At 42.0% G+C, this 27,099-nt stretch overlaps 1 protein-coding gene and 1 pseudogene across 1 annotated transcript in view; one reads left to right on the plus strand and one right to left on the minus strand.

The window, feature by feature from the left end:
* Positions 1 to 27,099, minus strand: part of Trpm (transient receptor potential cation channel, subfamily M) — a 933,145-nt gene that overhangs the window by 559,560 nt on the left and 346,486 nt on the right. Inside the window, exons 10-12 of the mRNA XM_080282376.1 lie at positions 6,170 to 6,341; positions 5,691 to 5,821; positions 5,396 to 5,523 (exon numbers count right to left, since the gene is read on the minus strand). Of these exons, the coding sequence (XP_080138502.1) occupies positions 5,396 to 5,523; positions 5,691 to 5,821; positions 6,170 to 6,341 (431 nt within the window). The remainder of the gene's footprint in view (positions 1 to 5,395; positions 5,524 to 5,690; positions 5,822 to 6,169; positions 6,342 to 27,099) is intronic.
* LOC145412685 (5S ribosomal RNA) lies at positions 23,146 to 23,265 on the plus strand (annotated as a pseudogene).

The raw sequence follows: 27,099 nt of genomic DNA on the forward strand, positions 1-27,099 counted from the left end.
AATGAATGACCATCTTCTAGGGCAAGGAGGCAGGAATGGCCTGGGATTTTGACTTTCAAGTCCCTGTCTTATCTCACTTGCGGAAGCTCAGAAATGTCTGGTATTGCATCAGTCACAACATTCAGAAAGAATTAAGGGAACCAAGTGAAGGTTGGAAATCATATCCTTTAATATAAATCCCTGCCCCTGCTATGTTGGTTTCACTGAGAAAAGTGCTCTGCAGAAACAACATATGGTGTAAATGGAAGGGACTGTAGAATATATAGAGCTGAAAGTATCCAAAACCCTACAGTTAACCTCTGAAGTCCAGCTGATGGCACTAGCTGTCGGACAAAATGTGTCTGGAAATGCCCGGTTGATGGTCACATTTTTTTGTTTTGTTTTCCAACATTGTTTAAAGCAACTGCCAATTTCTTTTGCCACCACAGTGTCATGTGAATGTAAGGGAGGCAAGTGGACAGCAAAGACAGTCAACCACTTGCCACGGAGGGGTTAGGAATGAGTTCTGATTCTGCTACATCCGATTAACTCATTTCTGCAACCCCCCTGTTCAACACATGCCAATTCCACCCCCACCAAGCCAACCACTCATGCAAGGAAAGGACTGAAAGTGCAATTGGGAGGGAACTGCAGGTGACAATGTCCTTTCATTAAGTGAGGAGACAATGCTTGAGGATGGAAATTGCAATGTGAAGAGTGCTGTGTCCTGTCCTTCCTCCCATGCCTCCTCCCATGGTTCCATGCCACCACTCAAGAGTGACCCTGATGGCCCTCCAAAGGCTGAGGACATGCCCTACCCTTGTGGTGATTCAGGAGAGTCCTCTGATGTGTAAGAGTCAGAGGACAAGGGTTGGATAGCCAGAAGCCATGTGTATCACAAACACCACATTACAGCTTTGCAGTACCAAGTGCAAGGGCAGTAGTGATGTTTTCTACAGGACTCTAGCTCCAGAATTGGTACAGACAGGGGCAACCCTCACTGGGATAAATGCCAGTATGGAGGAATGGGCATACTGGAGCACAAGAACCCCAGATTGCTTTGAAGACTCTGGAACTCCTTCAAACCTTGCCACTGTCCAAGAGAAGCACTTACTGAGTGGAATTGCTAAATGTCACTTTGTGGAAAGGATGGAAAGTTGTCAAGAAGGAAGCAGAGAATCCCCGGACAAGAGGACCCTTGTTATTACAGCAGAAGGCAGTGTTCTTTTCCAGTTAAGATGATGATAAGTCAGTTATTCAAAAAGGTCCGCTTGAGGATCCCTGCCAATAAGTTACGGCAGACAACAAACTTAAACATATAAATATCTGACGTGCTATGCAGAGAATAAATGGAAACACTCAAAACTAAGAAATGGTCCTGTTTATGAATGGAATGCTCTGTACTTCCTTTAACAAGTGGTAATGGGGAGATGGCAGGATGTCCCCTTGAGAGGCAGAAATCAGCTAGTATCTAAGCATCAGGTAGAGCTGAACTGTTCCTGATAATATAATGTACCAGCATCACACAGCAATGTAGTGGGTGCATGGGCTTAGGTCAAGAACCAGGAACTATGAAGGGAGTCAAGAAAGTCCAACATCAGAAAACTGAGGAGGAGGCTGTCTCCACTGCTCAGACAGATGTCAGAGCTGTAAATTTTGGTAGGTCAGCAGAGGGGATAGTGTATCAGACAATCCCCTATATGCTGTTGACTTCTCATGGGGCCTTTGGGAGAGAAGAAATGGAGGATCTTGACAGTGAAAGTAAAAGTTGTTGGTTGTGTGGGCAAAAGCATGTGATGATGTTCCATGTGAGGAGATCCTTGCACATTCTCTTGGGTCACTTGGTTTTAGGCTCAGAGGTGGTAGGTTCTGCTCTGATACCGGAGGATTGAGGATGCCACTTGGGGATAGTAACACTGACTTTGGGAGTGAAAGCAATAACCTTTCTGACCATAATGCACACCTCTCTCTGCTACCTGCCCCACCATTAGGGGGAAAAGGAAACAGTCCAAGTATGACAGAGTGACATGAGCTGGAAATGATGGCAAAAACTGTTGGGAGGGTCAGAGTCTGAAACCAATTTTTCTCCCTAAAATAATGTGTCCCCCCAGTCTGGAGATACTGTACCTTCATTTTCGCCAAGGAGCTGGCCTTAGTGACAAAATTATACACCCCTGGAGGTGAAAAAGACTGAAGAATCCTGTCCTAACTCTCAACCCAATCAGTGTGTGCCAGCCACACTAACTTATCTATACTGTACTAGTCATGGAAAGAAAGCTAGCTGGCAAACAAAAAACCCTATCTGTCACTAACCAGTTGGGTATAGGGAGGCAGATCAACACCCCACGGATAATGACAGTAAAATTCTGTAGAGGAGAGGGACAAAAGATGAATCCCTCTCTACCTGGTTGGCTAACTGACTAATGTCAACTGCCATTCAAATGGCAGTTGAAGGGCTACAGTGGAAAAAGCAAGAAACTTCACCAAGAAACTCTAACTACCATCCCTGCACCAAGCTACAGGTGCAACAGAGAATGGCAGAAGTAGAGAAGCTAAAAAATGTTGCCTGCAGAACACAAGCAACTCTTTGACCTTGGGCCTTGATGGCAGGGCAAAGAGTTGGACACATGTCATGGGGAGGTAGGACACGTAATGAGAAGTATTTAGCTGACAAAGAAGGAGCCATTGAACATGAACAACAGCTGAAGGTCGCCTTCCCCTCAATGGCCACAATGGTCTTTCAGGATGCCAAACCACTCAAAAATTGCAGAAGCCTGAGGGACCAACACTGAAAACATCTAATGGTACCATCTCCAAGCTTCTACAGATGGAAGGACAAGGCTACAGACTCTCCAAGGAATGTTCCTTGACCACAGAAGGTGACAGTTAGAACCTTTAAGTCCAGAAAACTATACCCATTATGGGCACATAGATCACTGGACCCTGTGCTAATCACTGATTTTTAAAACCCACATAATTAATTTAATGAAGAAAGATACAATGCACAATTCATCACAATTATTCAGTGGTAATTATCCTTGTCTGCTGGTAGTTATGCTGGTTACAAGCTACTTTTATGACAAATCCAATGCATTCTGTAATTATTACTAAACCCTCAGAATTACCAGTACCCCACTTGACAAATTCACAATGTGTAAACAACAACATATCTTCTCTGACACATTAATGGAGAGAGAGAGAGAGAGAGAGAGAGAGAGAGAGAGAGAGAGAGAGAGAGAGAGAGAGAGAGAGAGAGAGAGTTTGCTTAATTAATAACAGTTTATACCTCTGAAGGCAATCTTTCTCGCCTCATCTTCACTCTCCCATCCTGCCCACCCCATTCCTTACACAGCACCTAAGCCATGCCCTGGTCACTACGGCCCGCCAGTAGTGAAACTTTCGAGTGTCAAGCTTTCTGGTTTAACAATAATAAATAAGTGGACTGGCAATGCTAGGTGTCCTACTTAGTGGAAGGGGATGTATCTCAAACTTTTCTATTTCTTTCTTCTATTAGTGTACTGTAAATACATTTCATGATCATGTGTGTATTCTTTGTACATAAGCTAAGATGTCAGGCCTTTGTCGTCATGTACAGTCAAACTACAATGTTCTTTTCTTACAAAGTGTTGTCTTCTGTTTCTCAATCTTTGTTTTCTTTATGTCAGTATGTATTTCAGCTACACAACATTTCCACTGTACGGACTCCTTCTATCTTATTGAACGTGTTTCCTTATGTTCTCATATCTTAACCCCTAAAGACCGCATTATTCTGAAGCTATGTTTCATCCAAGCTGCAATTCAGGGTCAATTTTTCAACTTTTACCAAGGTAAATTTTTTTTCTTACAGATTTGAAGACCTTGACTTTACACACCTGAAAATGCCAATCTCAGTTCCCTAAGCCTAATGGTTACTGCAAAACTGCCTGTCAAAGATTATAAAAGTACCCCCTCACAGTAAAACAGGAAAACTTCAGAAGAAGCCTAATTTTTGCAAGAGAAACACCAAAATCAATGAAATCAATGTAAAATAAGTTTCTATTGATGAAATTAGGTATGAGAGTCAGCATGAGTCAAAAAAAATAAATAAATAAACTAAAATAAATTCTTCCAAACAAAAAATTAAGCAAAAAACTAATTTTTGCTACAAGAACCTTACCAAAATCAATGAAATCAATGTAATATATATTTCAATTGATGAAACTAGGTGCAGGAGTCAGCATGAGTAAAAAAAAAAAAAAAAAAAAAAAAAAAAAAAATGGTGAGAGTAGACAGACACAAGCTGATCGTGGCAGGGAAACTATTGTGTCAAATTCAGGACAAAGGATTGGGAGGGAGGAAGATGAAGGGGGAGTGCAGAGTCTCTAGTGAGGGTGAGGAGGGATGAAACAAACCCTCAAGCTGGAGGGAGGTGGCGTGGGAGGTATTAGGGCAGAAGGAAATACACACAAAGCGATCCTAGCAGGGAAACTGCCACGATATTCGATATAAAGGGGGTGGGTGGGGGTGGAGGAGGGGGGAGCTAGGGGGGAGGTGAGCAGGCATAAGACACTCCCCCCATATGATGTAGATGTGGTACTGATGAGTAGTTTGAGTGGGAGGGGACTGAGTGGGCTGTTTCCAATCAGCCAGAGGGAGGAAGAAAAGTGGCTGGGGGGTGTCCCCCCACAAACCTGGTGAGGGGGCGGGATCTTCCTTCCCACCACCTCATCCCCTGGTTCTGATTGGGTAGGAGCCATTTATGTCATAAAAGGGGCTGGCTCAGTGCTCAGTAGTTTTAGACAAACCTACGATAGTCAGTCATAGGACTCTAAGTGGCAAACCTGCAAACTGACGATCATCAGTCATGGTACTTTAAGGGTTAAGATTGATCTGAAAGGTGTGAAATGATTCTTATTGTATTATTTTATCATTAGAAATACAACACTGAATGAAAACTCCTCTGAAAAGTGAATTCAATTACCAACTTTAATTTGGGTAAATTAATCAAGTACTCAGGATACAGGAACTTAACTGCAGAAACATAGTGTAAATACTTAATACAATCTCATTTTTTAAAACAATCTGTTCTGGGAGGTACAAGAAGAACAGATAAGGCAATGTTAAAAACAACAGATTAGTTTGATTTTTCAGCATTGGAAATAGGGCAATTCTTTACACCATGCAAAAAGCAAAGCTAAGACACGCTGCTTTACCCAGAGACCAGTACAGTCAACAGTGCCTGACAGAAGTAGGTCTGCAGTTACTAAATATCAAGAAAAATACTTTATATTAACAAAATACAGTCTCTAAGTGATAATAATGATTTAAAAAATATTTCTAGATAATGAGGTAAGCAGAGAATATGGGGGCTTGGGAAGATGGGCTCTGATGAACCTAACTGGTCAATGGGTTTAATAACAAATGAAGGAAATCCTACCTGTAAGCACCACCCATCAGTTTATTGATGACAAGGCCTATGTCAATAAGAGTGTAGCGATAATCACGTGGTATATTTTTTTTCACATCACGCATAATATATCGCAAGGTATTGGATGGTCCACTTTTCTGGAAAGTGCAAAAATTGATCCAGTGAGAAAACCTTAAAAAATTTCTTCATCAGAATTTTTCGGCATGAAGTCAAACACTTAAACACTGTACTGAAAGAACTGAATTAATCAATTATCACAAAAGATAATCACCTATGTAACACAAAACACTGTTCATATACCTACCGAGTTATAAAGCTCTTCCAACCTACAGATGCTTAAAAATTTGTTCATGATGACACCTTGCTCAAGCAGCAGTTTTACAAACTCGATACGATCATTTACAAGAGCATCCATCATCGCCTGTTCCAGTGAACCTGGAGAGAAAATTCTGTTTGTGACTTTATCTACAGATCATGGAAAGGTAACAGAATAATCTTATAATAACCATTTATGTTATGTTATGAAAAGAGAGCTACACCAATTACATCTACTGATAAATCAAACCTCTTAATATACAATGAGAGAAACATAGGGTATAATCAGTATCCTTTAATTTAACAATTAAACACACAAGGCAGCAAGGAAGCTATAGTACACTTGCAAAAAGAATGACAAAGTCCTAGACAAAGAAAATATATAACTGCAGACAGTGAATACAGAACTATAAACGAACTTCTATGACAGACTTTGGTAAGGTATGAGAACAGGGAAATACAACTCACTCTGAGACCACTCCACATCTTCACTAAATATATGTGTTCTTGCAATGTCAACTCTATTCCAGGTGAGTGCGAGAGAAAGTTGCTCAGGTGGGTTGAGTCTCTGGGCATGCAGAAGTGCTGAAAGGATGCTCTGGTCCAGTTCTGACCCTTCTTTCAGCCTGAACACAGTGATCTGATGCAAAACAGAAGACAGACTCAGAATGAAAGTGGAAAAGAAAAAATACTGCAACAGCTAGTGACAAAGTTCAAATAAAACAGTCTGTACTACAGTTGCACACACTTGCAGTGAACTATAAAGTGAAGTACCTGTAGTGTGGGATCTAAGAACTGTGATTAACTGGTAGAGGAATTCTACTGCTATTCCTAAAATCATAAAGCATGATCACTATTTACCCATAAAATGAGTTAACTGATTTCAAACCCACATGACCTTTGTTTTCATTCTAAACAATATCAAGCCTCTATTACAAATGGTTATTACTGTCTTGTTAAGGCAACCCATCATCCACTCACTTCATGTGGTGCTGCCTACTTCTTCAATCACCTTTGTCATTGTTTTTCTGTTGCTGCCCCCCTCTCTTCTTATATCTCCCATCTTTTCTGTCACTTTTCATTACTCTTCTTTCCTTTTCAGGTGGTTTTACATTGTGTGCGAAGCCTAATGGTTTCCTGTAAGCCAGGAAACCATTTACAGCACTGGGTGGTAACCAAATAACCAACCCATAGGTGATCCCTTTGTGTCAACAAGTGGGTAGACTAAGGGTTCGTGCCCATCATTATATAACAACTAACACAAAGTCAAACGGCCGCCCCTTTTAGAATTATGGCATTTAGCTATAGATAGATTTATAGAAAGATAAACCTCCTCCAACATGATCATGATTGAATATCTGTGCTTATTTCCTACAGTGCAATGCTACTTCTTGTATAGCCATGAACCGCCACTGGAGTGAGGACTGAAAGGAAACATGTTACCACTGGCTGGTATAATGGTACCAGTTAAACATCATAAATATGATCATGCTATGAGGCACAGCTGCACACAGAAAAAGCATGTTCCAGCCTCATGCCACTGGTTGCCTATGCTGACAAGTTATCCATGAACAAGGCATTTTCTTACTGCTTGCCAATATTGATGGAAATGTTGCTAAGCCACAATACTGTATTGCAAATCTGTGGCACAAATTACAGTAATACCCCGATAAATGATACCTCTAGTTGTGATACCCCGGCTTAGCGATGGGGGTAGAAATATCACAATACCCCACCTAACGATGGCCAAACCCCGGTTTTAACGATGGGTTTTGATTTTTTTTTTACCGATTTTGATGATATTGTAGACTAAAATTGTGTGTTCAGGTTAATTTATAAACTGTTTTTAGACTTGGATTAATGTGTTTTAGCCACAAGTGGGGTGAACATCGTCATTTTGGGGTACAGTTTACTAAGCTTGATTTTTTCCAGACTTATATTTGACGATATTCAGATTTTATTTGTTGGTTTCAGTGAGTTATTACAGGTGTTTGGCTTGGGTTGGCTTCCTTTACAGCTGTTAGGTCATTTAGATTGGCTTTAAACTTGTTTTTGGACTCATTTGGGTGGGGTTTGGACTTGGTCTGGGGAGAAACCTAAGGCTGATAAATGCTTCCCATTACTTTACATATTAAAAATACCCTGATATATAATACCCCGCCTAATGATGGGGTTTTACCTAAACAATTACATTGTTAAACCAGGCTATACCTCTAGATAAATACCTTATTTTGGTGTTTCCACTAGAAACAGCAATATTACAAGTATTCAAATACTTATTATCTCTGCCAAGGGGGTTATGTTTTTGCTGGCATTGGTTTGTTTGTCTGTGTCTGTTAGCAGGATTACTCAAAAAGTTATGAACGGATTTTGCTGAAATATTTTGGAGGGGTAGGGTATGGCCCAAGGAACGATCCATTAATTTTGGTGATGATCCAGATCCAGGAATTTTTTAAGCATTCTTTATTATTGTGAGACAGTGGCCATTTCAACATTTTTGCTTTTAACTTGATAAATAATGCCTTAGCGGAGGTTTTCAATCTCGGATTGCTCCTGCGTTGGAATTTGAATTTAACTCACCTCAATTCCTCTGCTAGGCCAGCCTATTTGTACCAGTTACACCATGTTTTCATCAAAAAATGCTCAACCTTCTTCAAAATATAACTGGAGCTTTTATAAGTTATTACAGTATGGAAAAAAAAAAAGGTCCACCAAACAGATGGTAATATTCACTGTACTTTCTCTACTGTGACTGATGTACTGTATTCCTGCTCTTTTCCTCTCAATTTCTATGTAAGCACTATTGACAAAAAGAAAATCTTCATCAAGTGACAAGCTACACATCTTTACTGTGCACCAGTTGGACCAGAAGTCTCACATAAATGTGCATCCTCTGTGTCTGTTTACAAGTACTGACCTGAAAGCAGGTAATATACTTTTTTGTGTTCTTACTCTTACCATGGGAACAATTCCATCTAGTCACTACATCCTGTGGTACCGGCCTGGCTATCTCAACATATGCTGACTCTTTACTCACACATCTAGTCAGTGGTGTGTTACGATTAACAAAAATAATTTGGAGGGGTTTGTTGCATTAAAAAATTAATACCACGGTAAAAGAAGTTCCAGTGTTTTTTTCATGGTGTAGTAAATCAACCCACTCCTCCACTCACTCCTCACTCACCGAAGTTGCAAAATTAGTGTTTTTTTGCGAGAATTAGTGATATTATGCTGCCTATTTCTTCCTTAGCCTGTATCATTCATTTTCTGTGCCTGCCCTCTTTGTTTCCTATTTCTCCCATCTATCCTGTCACTTCTTATTGCTTTTCTTTCCTTTACAGGTGGCTTTACAATGAGTGACAAGCCAAATGGTTTCCTGTAAGCCAAGAAATAATTTACAACGCTAGGTGGTAACCATATAACCAAACCATACGTGCTCCTTACGTGTCAGCAAGTGGGTTGGCGGAGGGTTAGTGCCCCTCCCCGTAAAACAAATAACTCAAAGTCAAATGGCCACCCCTTATGGGATTATGGCGTCTGGCAATAGATAGATAGATAGTTCACTTATGACGGTTTTTGACACCTAGTACACACAGTATTGAGTAAGCCTCATTTTTTTTTTACAGTTTCTGTAGCATTTTTATTTTAGTATTTTTCTAGCTTTTGTAGAAACAATATAGTAATTTTCTAATAAACATTTTGCAATATTTGTGAATTTGAATTTGGCAACTTTCCTACTGACATCAGCTGGTTAGAGTTAAAAGGAAAAGTTGGTATCTTGAAGACCAACAAGATACTTTGTATATTTGTTTGGGAATGCATATACAATTCATAATCATTATAGTGTGAGTAAGATCCTATCGTGACTTCTTTTAAACTGCTCTATAATGATGCTATTAACAACATCTCTAGAGAATCTGTTCCAGGTGAAGCAGATCTCGTATGTGAAAAAGTTTTCAAGCTTGCTGGTGTTAAATATTTTCAATTCCAGGTTTCATCCATGGCTGCATGTTGAGTTCATGTTGAGACTTAACAACTTTCTATTGTCAAGACTGTCAAACCCATTCAGTATTTTAAACACTTCAATAAGCTGAGCAAGCAGTCTACAGGTTTCTAATAAAAGTAGTCCCAGAGGAAAGGCAATCCTGATAACTCAGTCTCCTCATAGTAGGAATAAGTTTTGTAGCTTTATCTTGAACTCTTTCAGGTCAATCTGCATCATTCCTAAGTTTAGGTGAACAGAACTGCACAGCGTACTCCAGAAATGGTTGTATTAACCCCTTAATCGCGGTCTTGTTTTGCTTTTTCTTGCAGCTCCCGCGGGCATATTTGTGCTCCGACAGACTCTCTAAAAATATTTGCCAAAAATCAGTTATTAGTCCTAGAATATTAAAATCACATATACTTATGGCACATACCTTCAGCTTTCTCCTGGGGTGTTTGTTGAGCCTTTGTCGAGTACCGTAGGACTTGTGGAGACCTCTGAAGTTGGGTAACGAAGTCTCCACTTTACACTTCCTGACAACACGTAATATGATTACCACAGCCTGATATTATCACTAGAAACAATATTCTATGATTCTCAAATAGTTTGGAATCCATACTCCAAAAAAAAAACACTGTGAAAGCAATGAAAATTACGAGGGCGTATGACCTTCCCACTTGACATCGTTCGCGCTGGTGTTCTGTTATTTATTATTCATAAAAACACTCACACTTTATATTTCTGTTACTATATAACACTTATATATATCTACAGTCTTTATCCATAAGTTTCCTTCAGTAATAGTAGTTTGTTGTCACTGCAGGGATTCAATTTCTCTGTCATTAAAATACGTAGCATTCACTTTCTCGTCCTGTATACTAGCATTGAGAGTGAATGTCACTTTCACCTTCACTCTCATAACTCACAGTATTCATACATGCTAGAGTGAAACTTTCACACTCATTACCCCTAGTATATATACTCATATTCTTATAATACTACTCATTTACATTTCTATTTATGTTCTCTATTTTATTTACATTATATACATTTCTATTTTATTTACACTGTGTTATGCACTGTCACTTGATAACTTAGAAAACTATTTTCCACTGTTCACTTATATTTATATTCACTGCTTTCACTTGCTGTTTACACATTATTTACAATTCCACTTGCACTGTTTTACTCACCAGAAAGATCGTAGTCACTCTCTATCAATTGTCAGCCCTTTACCTCTTTCCACACGAGGTTTAGTAGGGGGTAGAGGTCACAGGGCCCTTTGCATGAGGCTAAAAAGCGGCGGAAGTTAGCAGGAGCGAATCCGACGTACTTTCACATTGAAAGACGACAGTAAACTGATAGTGGTGGGCGGGGGTGACCTACCTAGGGAGAATGCATTACTGCCAATGTCAGCCTCTTGAGGGCTGCTAATATATAGCTGTGAAATGATTGGCAGGAAATCTAGACAATACATTATAAATTAGGTAGTTCCAGGTGAATGTAAATATCACTTAGGCTTCTCCCTTCCCTCCTTATATATATTTTTATTACGAGAATAGATTATACAGCATATTTCAAGGGGAAATAAACAGCGAAAATTAGCGAACGAGTGCACGTGAGGTGTTGTCAGGTGATAATTAGCCAATTCCAGGTGTATGGCACTATCATTTACCTTATTTCTTTTTAGTATATATTATTTGGTATAAGAATAGGGCATAGGGCTTATTTCAATGGATGAAATCAGTGGAAAATTCCAGGGAAGATTTACTTAGCATAGCACGACCAGGCAGGCGAGAGGAGAGGGTAATGGAGGGGAGGTTGGGAGGGGAGTCAAGAACGGGGAGAAATGGCTAAATTGTCAACAATGGATGGGAGTACAGATGAGATTAGGAGTGCTGACTAGTGTTGGACATTGGCAGTACTGATAGATGATACAAGCCACCATTTGAAAGCCCGGGCGAATTCAAAATAACACAAAATCGCAAAAGTGACGCCCCGCGGTATGATCCCTTGCTCCCAAGCGTCACGAAAGTGAAACCCCGTGGTTAAGGGGTTAAGGAGTTATAGTGTGTAAGAACAGTCTCTTTATTTCTATAATAAAACTGCCTTTGGATGTAGCCTAGTAATTGCTGGGCCTTTTTCTCTATGTCAATGCACTGTTTGGAAAATTTTAGGTCACTACTGATCAATACATCTATACAGAGGAGAATTACAAACACAGAGTCTTCCAGAGAGCTGGAAGAATTAAATAAGTTTCATGAATGGAGCAGCAAATGGCAAATGGGATTCAGTTTGGACAAATGCCTTGTAGCAGTTGTAGTAGTAGTTGTTCCCTAGGCAGTCTGGCCGAACAGCCCCGAGTCCTTAGGAAGGCCATAGTCGAGACCGGCCTTTCTCACAGAGCTCTCAAAGAGTGTATGTTGTGTTGTTGGCATAGGTGATTGTGTGCGATGCAGTCTTCCATAATGTGCTTAATAGTATGGGGTGCTGTGTTGCATCCCGGACAGGCATTAGCGACAGAGTCATCCAGCCTCTTCTGGTAGCTTAAGAGGGCTGGATGGTGCCCACATCTCAGCCTGGCCAGGTGGACCCTATCCTCATGAGGGAGACAGGATTCAGAAGGGTGGATGTCAGGAGGCCGTGCATGCAGTTGTATGTTGTCTATAAGTGACTGAATGGAGCGGCGATTGATCCGAGTGTGGATATGCTTCTGGAAGTTGGTCTGAGGTGGGCGTGGGGGAGAGATGACAGTATTTGTATTTACCTATTTGTAGTATACAGGAATTGAGCAATGCTCGTGTTGTCCTGTCTCCATATCCACATTTATCAAGTCTACCTTTACACACATGAATGTTTTTCTCATGCACCACCTCTTTGTCTAAGTCGTTCCAAATATTTAAGAATATACCTAATTGTGATGTACACGGAAAGTACTATGCTCGTGGGTTTCCGTCGCTGTTTCTCAATAAGTCGAATTTAACTTTAAACTCGTTTAAGTTTTTAGACTGGACGATCTCTTTGTCCAGGCTATTCCATAAGTCTATACTTCTGTAAGGAAAGCTATATTTCTTGATATCCTTCAAGCAGCTTGACTTTTTCAATTTCATTCCATGTCCTCTTGTTGCTCTCTTATCCCATACAAACAGATCTTCTTTGTCAATTTTATCTACTCCCGCCATGGTCCTGAACACCGCAATCATGTCTCCCCTCTTTCTCCTTTCCTCTAACGAAGGCAAATCCAGTTTTTCCAGCCTCTCTCTGTATGATAGGTCTGTCAGACTGGGGACCATCTTGGTTGCTGTTCTTTGTATTCTCTCAATCTTGTTTATATCTTTCTTTTTGTGTGGGGACCACACTACCGCTGCATATTCTAACCTGGGGCGGATCATGGCCACTATCAATTTTTTCATCATTTCCTCATCCATATAATGAAATGCTACTCTTATGTTAGTCAAGAGCTTATAAGTCTCTCCAACTATCTTGTTAATGTGCTTTTCTGGTGACAAACTATCTTGGACCAGCACTCCCAAATCTTTCTCTTCTCTCCTTTTTGTGATTAATTCATTACCCAAAAAATAATTCAGTGATGGTCTCCTGGTACTTTTACCCATTTCCAATATTTTACATTTCTTTACATTAAATTTCATTTCCCACGTCCGGCTCCAATTGTGTATCCTATCCAAATCCTCCTGCAGTATTTTACAATCCTCCTCAACCTCTATCTTCCTCAAGATCTTTACATCATCAGCAAACAGTATGGTATCATGTGCTGGGTGTTGTTTTGATGTTCCTTGGTGTGGATGGATGTGCTTCCATGTAATATAGTGGATGTTGAGGGTTTGTGGAGGCTGCAGCAAGAAACTGGGAGCCTCTCATATCTAGGTGATCCTTGACTTTGAGGACTTTGGTTTCTTGATGTAGGTGGTCTGTGGGTGTAGTAGCTGTGCAGCCTGTGATTATTTTTAGGGCCTTGTTCTGTATGGTCTGTAGAGTGTTGTAGTGTGTTTTGATGAGGTTAGGAGCCCAGGCAGGGCTTGCATAATTCATTACTGAACATATGTATTGTTTGTATACTGTGGTGGTGGTTTCTTTGTTGTGTCTGAATGTTGTATGAGCAAGTGACCTCAAGGCATTGAGTCTTGCTGTTATTTTATTTTTAATCTTTGTGATGTGTTGTTTAAATGACACTGATGTATTGTGTGTTACACCAAGGCTTTTGGGTGTGTGTGTGTGTGGTAGGGGAGTGTTGTTTATGGTGAAGTGTGGGATGTGACTGTGTTCTGCTGTCCAGTTTGCGAGAAGGGTCACTGTAGATTTGGCTGGGGCTATTTTGAGCGTGTTTGTGGTGAACCATTCATGTAGTGTGTTGAGGTAAGGTTGGATGATGTGTGCAGCTGTGTTTGTGTTTTGGTGTGTATATGTAGCTTCATCTACATAGGAAGCTATATGTATCTGTGGTATGTGGGGTGTGGGTATGTCGTGCATGTATTTACCTATTTGTATTTACCTATTTGTAGTATACAGGAATTGAGCAATGCTCGTGTTGTCCTGTCTCCATATCCACATTTATCAAGTCTACCTTTACACACATGAATGTTTTTCTCATGCATCAACTCTTTGTCTAAGTCGTTCCAAATATTTAAGTATTTACCTAATATACCTAATTGTGATATACACGGAATGTACTATGCTCGTGGGTTTCCGTCGCTGTTTCTCAGTAAGTCGAATTTAGCTTTAAAGTCGTTGAAGTTTTTAGACTGGACGATCTCTTTGTCCAGGCTATTCCATAAGTCTATACAGTACTTCTGTAAGGAAAGCTATATTTCTTGATATCCTTCAAGCAGCTTGACTTTTTCAATTTCATTCCATGTCCTCTTGTTGCTCTCTTATCCCATACAAACAGATCTTCTTTGTCAATTTTATCTACTCCCACCATGGTCCTGAACACTGCAATCATGTCTCCCCTCTTTCTCCTTTCCTCTAATGAAGGCAAATCCAGTTTTTCCAGCCTCTCTCTGTATGACAGGTCTGTCAGACTGGGGACCATCTTGGTTGCTGTTCTTTGTATTCTCTCAATCTTGTTTATATCTTTCTTTTTGTGTGGGGACCACACTACCGCTGCATATTCTAACCTGGGGCAGATCATGGCCACTATCAATTTTTTCATCATCTCCTCATCCATATAATGAAATGCTACTCTTATGTTAGTCAGGAGTTTATAAGTCTCTCCAACTATCTTGTTAATGTGCTTTTCTGGTGACAAACTATCTTGGACCAGCACTCCCAAATCTTTCTCTTCTCTCCTTTCTGTGATTAATTCATTACCCAACAGATAATTCAGTGATGGCCTCCTGGTACTTTTACCCATTTCCAAAATTTTACACTTCTTTACATTAAATTTCATTTCCCACATCCGGCTCCAATCGTGTAGCCTATCCAAATCCTCCTGCAGTATTTTATAATCCTCCTCAACCTATACCTTCCTCAAGATCTTTACATCATCAGCAAACAGACTTGCATAACTGTTCACTCCATCTACCATATCATTTACGTAAATCAGGAACATTACTGGCACCAACACCGAGCCTTGAGGGACTCCACTTGTTACTTCCCTCCATCCAGACATCCTATCCTTTATTACTGTCCTCATTTGTCTGTCTCTCAAAAAGCCTCTCATCCATTCCAGAAGTTTCCCCTTCAGTCCTCCTATATATTCTAGTTTCCACATTAGTCTCTTATGAGGTACTTTGTCAAAGGCCTTCTCTAAGTACACACAATCCACCCAACCATCTCTCTCCTGTACCATGTCAATCGCTCTTGAGTAAAAGCTCAACAAGTTAGAAACACATGACCTTCCACTTCTGAATCCAAACTGACATTCAGCCAAAATATTCATCTCTTCCAGATATTTTATCCATCTGTCTTTCAGGATTCTCTCACACAATTTTGCGACCATGCTGGTTAGAGACACTGGTCTATAATTCAGGGGTTCTTCCCTGTTTCCTCCCTTGTAAATTGGTACCACATTTGCCCTCTTCCATTCTTGTGGCACTTTCCCCTCTTCCAGTGAGCATACGATTAAACTGTGAATTTTATCCGCCAGTTGTTCTCTGCATTCCTTCAGTACTGAATTAGAGATTCCATCAGGTCCTGGGGCTTTCCTTACATCTTGAGTTTCCAGTAATTTATACACTTCCTGTACCTCCACTTTTATATCTTTTATCACCGGAACGTTTCTAATCACTCCCTCCCCTTCCACAAGCTCCTTTTCTTTAGTGAAAACTGACTGGAAACGTTTGTTCATTATTTCTGCTTGCATTGCCGCATCCTTAAAGACCTCTCCTTCTACTTTCAGTTTGGTGATTCCTTCCTTTTGTTTCACTTTGCCATTAACAAATCTATAAAACAGTTTGGGTTCATCCTTGCATTTGTCTATTATACCTTTTTCAAAATTCCTTTCTTCTTCTCTACGTATTCTTGTGTATTCATTTCTTGTTCTTTTATATTCTTCCTTTGTTCTGTTGTTACCTCTCTTTCTCCAGTTGTTCCACGCCTTATCTCTCTCTCTTTTTTTGCCATCATACACCTTCTATTAAACCACTCCTTTTTCCTGTTTGCTTTCCCTCTTACTCTTGGTACAAGTTTTTCCACTCCCAAATTATACAGGTCTAGAAAGATACCCCACTTCCTCTGTATCTCTCTTGTTTCTCTGAATTTTCTCCAACCCGCATTTTCAAAAAAGTTTCTCAATCCTGTAAAATTTGCTTTCCCAAAGTTGTATCTTCCCTGTCTATGAAGCTCATCTCTTGGCTCGACATTCCCTATTAACATCTGGAACTCAATGACCACATGATCACTTTTTCCTAAAGGACAGAGATATTTCAATGATTCTATTACATCGGGTTCTTTGGTGAACAGTAAATCTAACCTTGCTGGTGTGTCCTCACCTCGAAACCGTGTCTCTTCTTTGACCCATTGCGTCATCACATTATTCATTATTATATTTAATAACATAGTGCCGCATGAATCCTCGCCGCCTCCCGAGTACCATTCCTCCTAGTTCACCTGGGAGTGTGTGTGTGTGTGTGTGTGTGTGTGTGTGTGTGTGTGTGTGTGTGTGTGTGTGTGTGTGTGTGTGTGTGTGTGTGTGTGTGTGTGCACATTCTTACCTAATTGTATCTTTTACAGGAATGAGTCAAGCTCGTACTGTCACGTCTATTAAGTCATTTTTCTCATACTTATCCTTAAATTTATGAATAGTTTTGGCACACACTATTTCATTCCGTAGTACTTTCCAAGTGGTAGGTGGGGGCGCTCACCATCCACTCACTCGATGTAGTGCTGCTCTTGGGTGTCTGCCCTTTCCTCTCCTTCATCCTTCTTTCTTTCCATTCTCTTCTGTCTTGCTTTCCTTCCTTCTTTCCTCATCCTTATGCCTATGGGTGACTTTACACTCCCTCCTCTGTCTTTCTTTCCTTCATTCTTCCTATTTCTTCTGCCTGTGGGTGACTGTACACTGAGTGACAAGCCAAATGGTTTGCTGTACACCAGGAAACCATTTACTACGCTGGGTGGTAACCACATAACTAAATTTTGGCACCTGGTGGTTTGGTTGGTAATTATGGCACTCCAATCGGATTGAGTCAGTGATGGTTTATATGCAAGGGATGGTTGGGGTTTATTGCTCACGTAATGCCACTCAGGGATGAGTGAGGCTGGTCACTCTCATCTTAAATGTCAGGACCAACTTGATGAGCCCTGGGCTCCTATGCTCCTCATGGGGGAACATGGGATTGGATGATGGATGGATGGAAGTACTTTCCACTTATCAATTGCCCTATCTGGGAAACTGAATTACCTTACGTCTTTATCACCTCTCTTTTTAAGCAGTATTTTGCAGTGTCCTCTTGCTGATGCCTTCCCATAGGTAATATACTCAATGATGTATATTTTTCTCTTTCCCTGAGATGCATTTATGTAGTGTAATCATGTCTCCTCTTTTCCTTCTCTCTTGTAATGTTGGTAGGTTCAGTTTTTCTAGTCTTTTTTCACAGCTTAAATCCTTTAAGCCTGATACCCATCTTGTAGTAGCGCTTTGTACTTTTTCAATCTTATCCATGTGTTTTTTGAGATGAGGATTCCAGACCACTGATTCATATTCCAAGGCTAGTCTAGGGAATGATATTATTATCTTTCTCAACATGTCTTCATTTAAGTATGTGAATGCTATTCTCATATTAGAAAGCAGTGTGTGCATTTTTTTTACTTTCTCATTTCTGTGGTCAGCCGGAGATAGTCTGTTATTGATAATCATTCCTAGGTCCTTCTCCTTTTCTGATATGTGCAAGTTTGAAGTTCCTAGCTTATACCCCCAATCTGGTCAGTTTCCACTTTTACCAAACTCAATTACATGGCATTTGTGGCCTTAGGCCACTACACTCCACAAACACCCTTCTTACAGATCTTACACAGAGAGTTTTTGATGGCATGAATTCAGTTAGGCCACCACACAGAACACTCCTAATCACACTAGACATCAGCAAAGCTTTTGATGCCATACCCCGCCACAACCTCACAAACAAAAGACTCGACACAAACATGCACAATAACACAAAAAGACGCTCCAGGTGCACAATAACATAAAAAGAGAACCTGGAGCGGTGGCGTCTTCATCGTGGGTCTACCCCCCAGAGGCTGTCAAAGAGAAGAGGAGGACAGCATGGGGATCAAACCACCGCAAACCTCCCCGGCCCCTCACGGGGCCCGAGTACCTGGGAGTGGCTTCAGTCGCCCGATCAAGTACCACATCTCCCAACACAACACACACAACACCATTTTTTCTACACCAAGAAATGACTCCCCGGCTGTCACTTCTCGACAACTTCTTCTAGCCGGGGACATTGAGAGCAATCCAGGACCCACCAACAAATACATATGTCCAACATGCTCAAAACCAATCACGTCGAGCCGACAGACAAAGGGTTCAGTTCAGTGCAATTCCTGCAAGAACTGGACCCATTACACCTGAACAACACTTGCGCCCAGAAAACATTACACAAACACCTGGACCTGTTCCTTATGCTCCATCCCCCCACTCACTAATCCCCCCAACCAATCCTACTCCTACTTCCTTCAAACCTCCACAGCCAAACCCACCAATCCGTCCCACACCATCCAGTCCCCCAACTCCTCCCATTGCAACCCATCCTAATCCACCTCAACCCTTACCTCCATCACAACCTCCTCCTACCCCTTCCCCTCCACCCACACCACCTCCCCCCCGTGCTGCAGCAGCCAACACACATCGCACACACAACATAAACATCCTTCAGTTAAACATAGATGGCATAAACACCAAGAAACAAGAACTCACACAATTCATCAAACAACAGAACATACACGCTGCCATCTTACAAGAAACAAAACTACATAGAGCACAGAAAACACCGACATTTCATAACTTCACCATCATTTGACAAGATCGGGCCGATGGCGGTGGACTCATCATCCTGGTACACAAATCCATCAACTCTGCAGATACCAGTGCACTAATGAAAAGGAGTCTGTGGAAGTGGAGGTAGTGACTAGCAATGTAGTGATAAAAGATATAAAAGTGGAAGTACAGGAAGTGTATACACTACTAGAAACTCAAGATGTAAGGAAAGCCTCAGGACCAGATGGAATCTCTAATTGGGTACTGAAGGAATGCAGAGAACAACTGGCAGATAAGATTAACAGTTTAATTGTGTGTTCTCTTGAAGAGGGGAAAGTGCCTCAAGAATGGAAGATGGCAAATGTGGTACCAATTTATAAGGGAGGAAACAAGGAAGAACCTCTGAATTATAGACCAGTGTCCCTAACCAGCATGGTTGCTAAATTGTGTTTAAGAATTCTGAAAGATAGATGGATAAAATATCTGGAAGAGATGAATATTTTGGCTGATAGTCAGTTTGGATTTAGAAGTGGAAGGTCATGTGTTTCCAACTTGATGAGTTTTTACTCAAGAGCGATTGACGTGCTTCAGGAAAGAGAAGGTTGGGTGAATTGTGTGTACTGTATTTAGATTTGGAGAAGGCCTTTGACAAGATACCCCATAAGAGACTAATGTGGAAACTAGAGCATATAGGAGGACTGAAGGGGAACCTCCTAGAATGGATGAGAGACTTTTTGAGAGACCCCTGGGGGTAGGGGGGTTTCAAGAATACTCCCCCAGTATCCCTGCTTGTCGTACGAGGCGACTAAAAGGGTTGGTGGTGGGTTAGTGCCCCACCCCGTAAAAAGAACTAACTAAAAAAGCAAATAAAGCGCCTCGGACCCGGACGGACCATACGTTGACGACTAAGGAACGGACAAAGGACATCCTGAGGGTAGGAACGTGGAATGTGAGAGGAGTGAATGATGAAGTGAAAGAGAGAGAGATTGTCCAGGTGCTTGAGGATGCAAAAGTGGATATATGTGGATTGACTGAAACTAAATGGCCAGGTGAAAGGATGAGAGAATGGGAATACGGTGTAGGTATATGTGCGGGAGTCAGTGAGAATGAGAGGGCAAGAGAGGGAGTATGTCTGATGATAAGCAAGAAGTGGAAGGAGAATATAAGACAGTATGGAACAGTGGGTGCAAGGATTGTATGGGTGAGGATGAAAGTAGGTATACAAGCATGGGCGATTGTATGTGTATGCTCCAACAGAGGATCGAGTGGCAAGAGTGAAAGATGAGTTTTGGGCGAGAGTAGAAGCATGTATGGACAAGTTTGAGAGGAGCGAGAGAGTGCTGTTGATTGGAGACATGAATGGCAAAGTTGGGAATGTACGAGTGGATGGAGTGGTTGGTCAGTGGGGTGTGCCAGCTGAAGTAGATGGGAATGGTAGTGCTTTGGTGGACATCTGTGCTGGTAAGGGGTTGGCAATAGCCAACACCTACTTTCGTCATAAGATGATCCACCGGTATACATGGAGAGTAATGAGGAGGATGGATGGTGAACTTGTTGAACGAAAGGCAATGATAGACTACGTGTGTGTGGATGAGCGAATGAGAAGACAAGTGTTGGATGCAAGGGTGTGGAGAGGGTGGGGGAATGGAGTCTCGGACCATCACTTAGTGATGGCCAAGGTAGAGCTGCAAAGAAAGTGGTTGAGGAGACGAAGGGGAAGACAGGAGGAAGCAGCTCCTGTGAGAAGAGTGGAGAAATTGCAAGATAGTGAGAAAAGGACAGAGTATAAGAGCATAGTGGAAGAAAGATTGGGAAGGTATGAGCTAAAGCAGATGGAAGGGGTGGAAGGCGTATGTAAGATATTCATGGAAGAGATAAGCGCAGCGTGTGAGGCGGTTTGTGGAGTGAGGAGGAGATGCAACGGTGTGCAAGGTACAGCATGGTGGAATGATGAGGTGAAACGAGCTGTGGAACAGAAGAAGAAGGCATATGGTGAATGGTTGTGAGTAGAGGTAGGGGGAGAAGATGAGAGAGAGAAGAGAGAGGTATATGTGAGCAGGAGAAGGGAGGTTAAGAGACTAGTGAAGGAGAGTAAGAAGAAAGTGGATGAAGAGTTTGGGAGGAATCTGAGTGTGAAATGGAGGGAGAGTAAGAAATTGTTTTGGAAGGAGGTAAAGAAAGTAAGGCAGTGTGAAAGGGGAAATAGTACGGGGGTGAAAGATAGGAATAATAGATTGTTGGTGGAGAAGAGAGAGAAATTGAGGAGATGGAAGGAGCACTTTGAGGATTTGTTGAATGTAGAGAGTGAGAGCAGTGTGAGTATAAGTGGTTGGGGAATAGCTGGGAGAAGAAGAGATGAGAGGAGGGAGGAAGAGATCAGTAGGTCGGAAGTAGTGGAAGCGATGAAGAAGATTAAGCTGGGAAAGGCCCCAGGAATTGATGGAGTGTGTGGTGAAATGCTTAGGTATGGGGGTGAGATTGTTGTGGAGTGGATATGGAAGTTGTGTAGATTGGCTTGGGAAGAGGGAAGGGTTCCAGAGGACTGGAAATCAGGTATAATTGTTCCTCTGTACAAAGGAAAAGGAGAGAGAAGTATGTGGTAACCATAGGGGTATTTGCCTTCTTAGTGTGACTGGTAAAATATATGGTAGAATACTCATTGATAGGGTTAGGCATATGACAGAGGAGCTAGTTGGAGAAGAACAAGGGGGATTTAGGAAGGGAAAAGGGTGTGTAGATCAGATATTTGTTCTAAGATGTTTAGTGGAGAAGTATCTAGAGAAGGGAAGGAAAGTGTATGCTGCCTTCATGGACTTGGAGAAAGCTTATGACAGAATAGATAGGCAAGGTATGTGGAAGGTATTAAGAAAATATGGAGTGGAGGGAAAATTGTTGAGTGCTGTGAAGAGTATGTACGAGGGAGCTAGGGCTACGGTGCGAGTGGATGGTGAGCTGAGTGAGTTCTTTGATCTCAATGTGGGACTGAAACAGGGGTGTGTGATGTCTCCATGGCTGTTTAATATATATATGGATGGGGTTGTAAAGGAGGTGCAAGGTAGGGCAGTGGATGTGGGGCTGGGCCTAATGAATGAGGGTGAGATTTGGAAGCTTCCGGTGTTGCTGTTTGCTGATGATACAGTATTGTTGAGTGAAGATGAATGGGAGTTGCAAGGTTTGGTGAATGAATTTGGGACAGTGTGTAGGAGGAGGAAGCTGAAAGTTAATGTAAACAAAAGTAAAGTTATAGTGTTTGAGAGGAATGAAGTCACAGAGTGTGTAGTGAGGTTGGATGGTGAGGATATGGAGAATGTGAGTGCATTCAAGTACTTGGGTAGTGTGATGAGTAAGGATGGAACTTTGGGGGATGAAGTACGTGAAAGGGTACAGCAGGGAAGAAAGGTTGTTGGTACACTGAAAGCAGTGATGAGAAATAGGGAGGTGAGTATGGAAGTTAAGAAGTCACTGCATGATGGTATTGTGATCCCTACCCTGACGTATGGAAGCGGCGTGGACCTTGCAAGAGGGGAACAAGTCAAGAGTGAGAGCAGTGGAAATGAGTTACTTGAGAGGAGCATGTGGAGTGACGTGGAGGGACAGGTTGACGAATGAAGAAGTGAAGGAACGTTGTGGGGTAGATGTGGATGTGGTTGAAAAGATTAGGAGAAATACACTGAGGTGGTTTGGACATGTGGAGAGAATGGAGAATGAAAGACTGACTAAGAGGGTGTATGTAGGTGAGGTGGAGGGAGGGAGAGGGAGGGGTAGACCGAGGATGAGGTGGAGGGATGGAGTTGAGAGGTATATGAGGGAGGGGGGGGTGAGTTGGGGGGAGGGGAGTCAAATGGTGGGTGACAGAGTGACTTGGAGGCGTTTTGTCTGCGGCCACCCTTTGCGGGATTAGGGCGTCGGGCTATAGATAGATAGATAGATAGAATAAAGGATAAGATGTCTGGACGGAGGGAAGTAACAAGTGGAGTCCCACAGGGCTCGGTGTTGGCGCCAGTAATGATCCTGATTTACGTAAATGACGGCCATACCACGTTGAGTACACCGTTTCCCGTCCAATCAGCTAAGTTAAGCAACATTGGGTCTGGTTAGTACTTGGATGTGTGACCGCCTGGGAACACCAGATGCATGTTGGCATAACGTTCTCCCTACGTGTCAAGTGGGGTTGGTGGAGGATTAGTGCCCCTCCCTGTAAAACAATTAACTCTAAGCCCTTGGCCACCCCATTTGGGGTACATGGCGTCTGGCAATAAATGAATGAAAAAAAAATATAATAGCTCGAGTGAACAGTTATGCAAGTCTGTTTGCTGATGATGCAAAGCTCATGAGGAAGGTAGAGGTTGAGGAGGATTGCAAAATGCTGCAGGAGGATCTGGATAGGATACACGAATGGAGCCGGATGTGGGAAATGAAATTCAATGCAAAGAAATGTAAAATATTGGAAATGGGTAAAAGTACCAGGAGGCCATCATTGAATTATTTGATGGGTAATGAACCAATCACAAAAGCGAGAGAAGAGAAAGATTTGGGTGTGCTGGTCCAGACAGTTTGTCACCTGAAAAACACATGAACAAGACAGTTAGAGAGACGCATAAACTCCTGACTAATATAAGAGTAGCTTTTCATTATATGGATGAGGAGATGATGAAAAAATTGATAGTGACCATGATTAGCCCCAGGTTGGAATATGCAACAGTAGTGTGGTCAGCACACAAAAAAAAAGATATAAACAAGATTGAGAGAATACAAAGAACAGCAACCAAGATGGTCCCCAGTCTGGCAGATCTGTCATACAGAGAGACGCCAGAAACGCTGGATTTGCCCTCCTTAGAAGAAAGGAGAAAGAGATGTGACATGATTGCAGTGTTCAGGACCATGATGGGAGTAGATAAAATTGACAAAGAAGATCTGTTTTTATGGGATAAGAGAGTAACAAGAGGACACGGGATGAAACTGAGGAAGCCAAGCTGCTTGAAGGATATCAAGAAATATAGTTTTCCTTGTAGATGTATAGACCTGTGGAATAACCTGGACAAAGAGATCATCCAGTCTAAAAACTTAAACGAGTTTAAAGCTAAATTTGACTTATTGAGAAACAGCGATGGGACCCCACGAGCGTAGCTCATTTCCTATATCACAATTATGTAAATACAATTAGGTAAATACACAAAGTCACTTCTCCCCCCACATGACACCACAACAGAAATACAATCAATTAAAATACGCACTGGTAACAAGTCACACATAACAATCACTAACACATACAGTGCTTGTTAGAAGTATCGAGCGCCCAGCGTCCCTCCTACGAAACAAACCTTTCAACAATGAAAAAATATATAAATAATGCATTTTATTTATCTTTAGTGCTTCGTAGAGTATCCTTTACGCTTCTTCACGGACCTGAGACGCCTTGGAAGTGAAAGGGCGAGGTTACTGAGGTGCTGGAAGGGTATTTTGTCCCAGGAGTCACGAATGGCGGCTTCCAGCTTAGGCAGAGAGCTCACGTCCTTCCCTTGGAGATTCTTCTTTACGAGGTACCAGAGGTTTTCAATCGGATTGAGGTCTGGGCTATTTCCTGGCCAGTCTTTCATGAATGATACCTCGCAGTCACGAAGCCAATTGGTGACCGATTTGGCCTTATGAGCAGGTGAACTGTCCTGCTGAAACACTCGTGCACCTATTAGCTCGAAGGACTCAGGTAAATGATCATACAGAAGCTCCAGATAAACATCCTGATTCACTCTGCAGTTCTTGGGAAGCACAACAAGCTTCCTCAAACCTTGACCAGAAAAACAACCCCATACCATGAGTGAATCAGGATGTTTAACTGTGCTTTCAACGTACCGTGGGTCAAGTGGGTCACTATCTTTGCGCCGGTACACACATGCTCCTCTGTTACAGGTTACACTAAACGTTGCCTCATCAGACCACAACACTCACAACCATTGCTCCTCACCCCAGTTAAGGTATTTGTTAGCAAAGGCAAGCCTACGAAGTCGCTGGTAACAAGTGAGAAGAGGCTTTCTCGCAGGCCTGTGACTTGTGTAACCAAGTTCATGGACCTTTCGAGACACTGTGCACACAGAAACCTCACCAAACACTTAAGGGGTTGCTCTCCTTTATTTTCCTTGCACTCACACAAGGATTAGACTCCACTGCATGTTTTAAAACATTAACAGACCTCGGGGAAGGTTTCCTAGGCCTACCAGACCACAGTTTCTTTGTGGGAATATCACCACTGTTTTCCACTCAAAAACGCGAGCACCACCTACGCACTGTTGATCGAGCCACGCCAACCAGTTCACTAATTTCCTTCGTTTGGTGGCCTGCCTCCTTTAGAGCAATGATCTGGGATATGATTTCACTTGATAGTTCATGGGTAGGTGCCATAACAAAGTGGCGAAAGCCAAAACACTGCGGGACACTCGGTAAAAAATGGTGCAAAAAGAGAGGCAGACGCGGCGGACTTCCTCTCTCTCAGGCAGCCCGTAGGCAACTGAGGCGTGAATCAACCAGTGCTTAGGAAGGCCTCAGGGTACTGTGACGTCATGCTAGCGCCACAAACTTCTGGCTCAATTTTTACTACCAAAAACGGGTGATTCTTTTTTGGGCATGAGTATTGTGCACCCGGCCATAGGCGCTCGATACTTCTGACAAGCACTGTACATTCCTCTCCAATCGTCCCCCACAGTACCACACAATTACCCTCCACAGATACACCACATCACTAACATACCCAACATCATCCTGGGTGGTGATTTTAATGCCAAGTCGTCGGCCTGGCATGTCAACAACCCTGACACAGACAGAGGGCTGGTACTACAATCCAAAACAGATTATCTTTTCATACTGAATAATCTAGACCAACATACCCATATCCCACACCAAGCCCTCTTCCTCCTATCATCCCCAGACATCACCTTCTGCTCCCCAAACCTCGCCCCCACTACATCATGGAGAGTGGTCAAAACCCTAGGTTCTGATCACCTCCCAGTCATCATCACTACCAAAACCAGAATCATCCCAGCTGGCCACAAACACACATACACTAATTATAAGACAGCCAACTGGGAGGCCTTTGTAACTGAAACAGAACAACATTTTGAAACACTAAACAGTACACCCATCACAAACATCAACACCGCTGTGCACACTTTCAATACAATTATACAAAATGCAGACAAAAGACACATCCCTAGAGGCAACTGAAAGAGACACAGCCCCAACTTCACACCAGAAATTCAAGGCCTCATCAGACAACGAGACACACTGTGACACTCCCCAACACCCCATACACAAGACACCGTACAACAAATACAAGAACTCAACACTCAAATAAACAATAAACTATCAGAACTGCAAACACTAAACGGAAAAAATTACCTCCAAACACTTGACCACAAAACAAACATCAGCAAACGCTACAAAACACTAAACAGCATCACACTTTCCAACAGCAACACCACACAATCACATGCTGCCATCATAACGCCATACCCTCAAACAAACAAAAAGCAAACACTCACATCAATCACTTTTCACAAGTCAGCCATCTAAACCCCCATCCCGAAGACAGACGTATTCTGTGTTACTTTGAATTCACCCGGGCTTTCAAGTGGTGGCTTGTATCATCTATCAGTACTGCCAATGTCCAACACTAGTCAGCACTCCTAATCTCATCTGTACTCCCATCCATTGTTGACAATTTAGCCATTTCTCCCTGTTCTTGACTCCCCTCCCTACCTCCCCTCCATTACCCTCTCTTCTCACCTGCCCGGCCGCGCTGCACTAAGTAAATCTTCCCCAGAATTTTCCACTGATTTCATCCATTGAAATAAGCCCTATGCCCTATTCTTATACAAAATAATATATACAAAAAAGAAAAAAGGTAAGTGATAGTGCCATTCACCTGGAATTGGCTAATTATCACCTGACAACACCTCACGTGCACTCGTTCGCTAATTTTCCCTG

Source organism: Coenobita brevimanus, chromosome 93 (assembly GCF_032717465.1).
Source record: "Coenobita brevimanus isolate Jiangsu-jjx chromosome 93, ASM3271746v2, whole genome shotgun sequence".
In the NCBI taxonomy this organism is placed as follows: domain Eukaryota; kingdom Metazoa; phylum Arthropoda; class Malacostraca; order Decapoda; family Coenobitidae; genus Coenobita; species Coenobita brevimanus.